This window comes from Syngnathus leptorhynchus, chromosome 18 (genome assembly GCF_054491065.1).
Source record: "Syngnathus leptorhynchus isolate UIUO chromosome 18, UIUO_Slep, whole genome shotgun sequence".
Lineage (NCBI taxonomy): Eukaryota > Metazoa > Chordata > Actinopteri > Syngnathiformes > Syngnathidae > Syngnathus > Syngnathus leptorhynchus.
In genome coordinates this window covers 2,597,073-2,603,389 of record NC_141212.1, presented here as the reverse complement: position 1 = coordinate 2,603,389, position 6,317 = coordinate 2,597,073, and the positions used below count along the sequence as shown (strand labels likewise).

At 41.9% G+C, this 6,317-nt stretch overlaps 1 protein-coding gene and 1 long non-coding RNA gene across 8 annotated transcripts; one reads left to right on the top strand and one right to left on the bottom strand.

Moving 5' to 3' along the window:
- Positions 1 to 229: 229 nt before the first annotated feature.
- LOC147042333 (uncharacterized) lies at positions 230 to 5,442 on the bottom strand. Its single transcript, XR_015068972.1, has 3 exons — positions 4,726 to 5,442; positions 3,037 to 3,064; positions 230 to 1,871 (listed from the first exon to the last, which is right to left on the bottom strand). It is a non-coding gene; the product is annotated as an uncharacterized LOC147042333 (long non-coding RNA).
- LOC147042332 (interleukin-6 receptor subunit beta-like) lies at positions 1,161 to 5,555 on the top strand. Of its 7 annotated transcripts, XM_085938183.1 has the most exons (15): positions 1,161 to 1,410; positions 1,596 to 1,865; positions 2,133 to 2,262; positions 2,336 to 2,520; positions 2,587 to 2,699; positions 2,806 to 2,965; positions 3,045 to 3,127; positions 3,200 to 3,416; positions 3,482 to 3,649; positions 3,783 to 3,884; positions 3,954 to 4,097; positions 4,191 to 4,331; positions 4,595 to 4,679; positions 4,747 to 4,828; positions 5,036 to 5,555. In XM_085938183.1, exons 1-15 carry the CDS (start codon positions 1,350 to 1,352, stop codon positions 5,426 to 5,428), a joined length of 2,334 nt encoding a protein of 777 aa, XP_085794309.1. In that variant the 5' UTR covers positions 1,161 to 1,349; the 3' UTR covers positions 5,429 to 5,555. The 7 variants fall into 7 exon arrangements, with proteins under 7 accessions (XP_085794309.1, XP_085794311.1, XP_085794305.1 ...); XM_085938185.1 differs by having other exon boundaries at positions 3,045 to 3,416; XM_085938179.1 differs by having other exon boundaries at positions 3,045 to 3,416; positions 3,954 to 4,331.
- Positions 5,556 to 6,317: the final 762 nt, after the last annotated feature.

Sequence of the window (6,317 nt, the reverse complement as noted above, 5' to 3'; positions counted from 1 at the left end):
TTAAAATGTCAATTTACTCGGATCAAAATGCTCATATACCAGTGCTTGACAGAGCTCTCAATGGTATAGTGGCTAAATAGTTTGCCTTATGCGCGGGAGAATCGAGTTGGAGTCTTACACTATACAAACATAGAGGACGTCTGTTCGGAAAAATGGACATGTTCATTTTACGCTGGGTTACATAGGAGTGAATGGGGGCACTGCCATCTTGCGGTATTTTGGTGTCATTACATGAACCGCTTCATAAAGCATGAACCGGAGCCTTACATTATACAAACCTTAGCTCAAAGTCTGCTTCGAGTAGGGCTCGAACCGTGCTCTCCCAATCACCGGGTAAAATATAAACCATACTGCCATTTTGCCGGGGAAATTACGCTTTTTTATTAGATAGTGTATAGTACATAAAGGACATCTAGTCAAACGGAAAAAAGGACATGTTCATTTTACACGGGGTTACAGACGAGTGAATGATTTTTCTGATTGGCTGGTTGATCTGTGACATCACTTGGACACTCCATTAGGTACACTGCCATTTTCGGCTGTACCTAATAACAGGCCACTTCATTAGGGAAGAATCATGGCCGAAAATGAACTGAAAGTGAAAAGTGCCATACCCGCCCTCACCCACTTTCTGATTGGCTCGTTGAGGTATGACGTCACATGGACACTCCATTAGGTACACTGCCATTTTCAGGTGTACCTAATAACAAGCCACTTCATTTGCTCCATTTTTGCTCCTATTTATTTATTATTTATTCATCGCTCTTATTTATTCATTGTATGTGCCTTCTTGTTTTTACTTTTTGTGTTGTTACTTGAATGTTTTCTGTCTTGTCGCCGTGGGACAGTTGGAAATGAAATTTTTGATCTCTTTGTGTGTTTTGGCGTGTGAATAAATTGACAATAAAGCAGACTTTGTATGATAAATCTATCTAATCGAATAAAGTAGGGTTTCAAACAAGGTTTTTAGGTTTTGAAACTAGGGTTTGGGTTTCAAGGTGCAACATTACCCATTAAAAGTGGAGCTCCTTAATTCCTCGCTACTTTGAGGCTATTATAGTGAGCATGACTCACTTGCTTATCACTAATGCATTCAATCTAAATAATCTGTGTCTAAAGTAGCTCTGGGAATGAACAGAGAATCAAGAGAGAGTGACAGACAGACAGACTTCCTGTTGCCTTGTCTCCAGTTGGGTAATACCTCCTTTTTCTGTAGCAGTTTGCTTCATTTCCTCGCTCTCTCTGTGGCGGACGGCTGAAATGAGGATCTACAGGAATATGGGTCAAAAAATGCATCACACTGATCCTTTTCCACTTTAAAAACTTCAGATTGGAATAGTTCCTAGATAATGAATTGTTTTCTGCATGCACTGCTTCTGATCGCTACTAGTACGACCTCCCTTTCAGAAGGTAAGAACATCTTTCATTTCTCGAGCTGCGAGCGACAATGCAGAAGTGTTGTCAAAATTCCGTTCCGCCATGAAAAGCCACCTTTTTTTTTTTTGGACTGTTTAATCAATGGAGTTTCTTCAAAATAGAAATCTTTCTTTCCGGAATAGCCACTAACATTCTACCATGTCGACTAACACCCACAGGGAAGAGTAAGAAAGTGTGCAATGTGGTACCCAAAGATCCATACATCCAAGTGGGATCTGATACTCAGATAGTGTGCGACAGCTCCTGCGTGCACGGCGGCGTGTATTGGACGGTGGACGATGTGGTTTTGGACCACAGCTGGATGAGCAGCGTCAACTCCACGCATAGCATGGTGTTCCTGAGGAACGTCACGCTGCGCAAAGCCACCGTGCAGTGCCGCCGCGACCATACCAGGGACGTAGTCGGAGGCACCATCGTCAGGACATACTGTAAGACTGGAGACAATCATTTGAAGCAATTTCAAGGAATAATTGGGATAAAATGATCTTGCAGTTTTTCAGGGGGAACATTTGGGGTACCTATTTGTATTCTTTCGCCTTGACTAAAATCATTTTCAAAATGACAATATTTAGATCAATTCAAATCCTTTCGGCCCCCAATATGCATTTGTTTGAAGTCAGTGTCTTAGATTAAGATTTTGTTGAACCCCTTTGTGGAATTCGGCAAATAATGGTTTTTATTTTGGCTCAATGTAGCAAAACCCAGCAAAGTGGGCTGCATTTGGCATTATGTAAACGGATCGTCGGGAGGCGCGCCCGAGCTTTTCACATGCGCTTGGGAGCAACTTGCCGAGTCCTCGGAGAAAATCAACTACACCGTACTGATGTGAGTTGAATATTCAATCATTTGAAAATCAAATGAATCACGTGTGATACTAAAGGTGCGCTTCTTTTTAAAGCTCTCGCCCAAACGCTTCCCGATACGAAATCTGCAGCTGCCAAAAAAAAACAACATGCACGTGGGAAAATGCGCACCGGTCGAGTCACGTGAGTCTGGTGGGCAACTACAGCGTTACAGTGAGAGCCAAGAGCAAACATTGGGAGGTCTACTCCGACCCTTATGAATTTAACCCCCATCACATAGGTAAGTCACATGAAGGTTCTTTCAAATTCAAACACCTGACTGGATTTCATGTTGTGCTTTCTTTAGTGCAAATTAGATGTCCCAAGTTGAATGTCCAGGCCTTGTCTGGTCATCTACTGGCTAAGTGGACCCCATTCACATCCTCAGATAAACACCACTGTCAAGTTAAATATAACCAGGTACCAGCGAGATTCCATTGATTTGAAATATTCATCATTTTAAAATATGAATATTCTTAGATTCAACTAAATTGATGTCGTTACATGACTGTATTTTTGCTGAAAGGAGCTGCTCAATAAAACTTTAGAAGCCGGAGAAAATGGAAATATGATCATGGAAAACGTAGAGTCTTGTACTTATTACAAGGTTTTACTCCGCTGCGCTTGGGACAAAGCTCCGTGGTCCGAATGGAGCCAAGAGCAAACTGTTTTGAGCCAACTCGATAGTAAGTTGCGTCGTTCAAAGTTAAAAAAAATAAATAAAAAAAAAAGGCTCATGCGATTGTGTTCAACTTACCTTGGCAGGGAACCATGTCAAGCTGCGCCTGTGGAGGAAAATAAGGGAATCAGAAAAAAAAGGCACAAGAAAAATTGATGCCATGTGGACGGTACAGAAACTTTTCAATGCGAGGAAGTTATCACCAGATTTGATAAAAAAAAAAAAGGTTTTCTCTTTGCAGGAGATTCCGTCAGCGTGCCAAGGCACATTTACATATGGGATCCAAGCGTCTACCAACAAGGAACGCGGGATGCAAGTAGCTTCCCGTCAGACTTTATGTGAGAAGTCACCGTGTGCTCTTCTTGTGAATCAAGAGGAACACAAAATAAAGCTCAAAGTCTTTCACAACGGGACCTTGCTGGCAGAAGACTCGGTTTATGTTCCAGCTGTTGGAGAAAGTAAGTTTTCATGAAATGATGAGTTGTAGGATTTGCAATCATTCATCTTTCTTTTTTTTTTTTAGCCGACCTCCCTCAAGTTGCAAACATGCAAACTTCAAGCCGCCGAGGTGTTATTTTCATCAGCTGGGACGCTCCTTCTCAGTTGGTCAGGGGTTACGTGATCGACTGGACCCACGATGGCTGTCGCTACCGCTGGAAAGAAATCGATTCCACCGCCACTCCACTGTCGGGTAGGCCAATGATGTGGTTGGCCGACTTCCGTACATCCATTAGTTTTATGTTTCACCGTCTGTAATGCTTTATCGACGGGAAGAGGTTATCGACTTACAATGACATCATTGCCGATTCTTATCATCCTTCCAGGTCTTCTGGATAATACGCCGTATAACGTCACCGTCACGCCGCTATTTGGTGACAAGACGGGTCTGGCCACGCGGGCCTTGCAGATCTGCTCAACGGTCGCAGGTTTGAATGGATTGTTCGATAAGTCAAGGCGATGTCGGGAAAAGCTAAGCTACCGTATGCTCCCGACAGCTGCCGCCAATTTCTCCACCATCAAGGTGGAGGTTAGTGACAAAAGCGCCCTTGTGAGTTGGGATATGCAGCGGGAAGATGTTTGTAGCGGGGTGATTGTCCACTACATTGTTTTCTATGGAACTCCCCACAGAGCAAATCTCAGTAAGTTCAACTTATCCACTCGCGATTCATTTCTTGTCATATATATATATATATATATATCCACATTTATTTGGAATGACGTGTCCGTTCCAGATGTCACGGTTAATGCTACAAAACAGGAGATTCTTTTGAAGGATTTGATTCCTTACTCCCAATACAAGGTCTACGTCAAGGCCGTAGCACTCACGGGGGATAGCGAAAGCAATGTCAGGCATTTTAATACAAAAAGATTTGGTAAGTAACTTTGGAATGGTTTCTCATGACCTCCAGTCTATTCATCCTTTTTTTTGTTTATTTGGTCAAAATAAACTGGAGTTCCTTCCAAATGACTCACCGACAACAGAAAGAGTCTGGTGCTGATATTTCCTTTTACAACAGCGCCATCTGCTGGACCTGCTGGGTCATTGCATTGCAAATGACCACACCGATCCTCCCGACAAATACCAAATGAAATATTGTTATTTGTGGGGATAACAAATGTGCTCGTCTTTGGACAGATCCGAGGTTCGTCACTCAACTTTGCCTTATCGGAAGCGTCATTATTGTCCTTGTGTTATCTGCGGGCTTATGCTGCGCTATACAGTAAGTGTTTTCTATTGCTTGATAAGAAATTCAATCAACTACTTACCGAGATGTTTCCTCACTCCAGGTACAGGAAATTACTGCAGAAGCCCCTTCCGAACCCAGGCCTCAGTTCCGTTGCGCTGTGGCCATCAGGAGGCCATCAAAAGGTGACTTTAGCTGAATAGAGAGACTGCAATATTACCATGTATTCTTTATCCTCTGCGAAGAACAGCTAATATTAGTGAGCAGCACAATGATGCAGTGTGACAAAAAGTCTCTTTTTTTTTAAAATTGTTATTCCTCCGTTTTGCTCAATAATGGCATGTTTTTTTTCCCGTATAAAATAAACATTGCAAAGGCCTGCTCTTCCCCAGGGGCTGTTCCCTTTCCGACTATTCAACTATTCATCCGAAAGCATCTGTGCACGCGTGTACATGGAAGACTCCCGGCAAACTTCCACCCTTGATTCCAACCGGGAAGAAGACAGCGGCTCTGTTTTTACCGTAAGGCCCGACGCACACCACGAGAGGGCGGATGAACCCCGAGAAGAGATGTTGACTCAGTCTCCTTCCAGAGAACGCGTGACGTTGCTCTCTGAAAGCAGCGGTCAATTAAGCCCGTACCGGAGCCAGGGTTCCGTCAAAAGCCCTAACCGTAGTACTGAGAAAGAAGGTCAGACTCTGCTTTCGGACAAGCATCAGCAGTTGACAGCATCGCTAGCTATGTATGTTACTGTGGACATGTTTGAGCAAGACCAGGGAAGATGAGGGAAAAATGGAAACATCCCATAATATACAGTATAATCTCATGATGTGTATGCATGTTGAAATGCATCCCGAATTGATACAAATGTTGTACAGAAATAAATATCTTATGCATGAATGGATTGCTAAAAGTGCTGAAAAACTAAAACGCCCGTGTGTAAAATGTTTTTTTTACCTGGATAGATTTAGGCTACATTTAATCCATTATGTATTTTTGTTTTATGTGGGTTTTTTTAGCTGCACTGGACAACCCTGTCAGATAAGTGAATTTGAAAAAGTGAGCTTGATCAACAACATTTTAAAAAAAAAATATATAGTATACAGAAACACATCTAAATGTAAAAATATTATATTTTTAATATATATCTCAAATATATACATATCTACAAAATTCAGCAAACCTAAAACAACTGTTGAGATGAGCTTTGTAAATGAATGAAAATCATAGTCTGGCTTAAAAATGTGTTTGCTGGCCTGTGGTGTAGCTTCCACTGTCCCATTTGAAGATGAATAATAGTCCTGCCAGCACAGTCCCAAATACAGCACCCAAAACTCCCCCTGCAACAATAGCTGTGCAGAAAACAAAACATTTTTAGTATTACGTGTCGATGTAAAAATGGAAAATTCACTTTGTAGTACCTGTGAGAATTTCCTTATCTTCCAAGAAGCTCTTGTGTTTGCGTTCGATAAAAATGGCTGACTCTGTGTCTTGGGCGAGCTCTCTTAACTGACTCAAAGTCAGATCGGACCCACCCTAAACGACAAACTCAATTTTATGCTTGATGATTTTACAAACATTTTCAAGTCTAAACAAACAAATTAAAGTTACGAGTAATGCTACTTCCATAACAACGTGAAAAATAGTGCACAAATATTTATAAGCTATGACAAC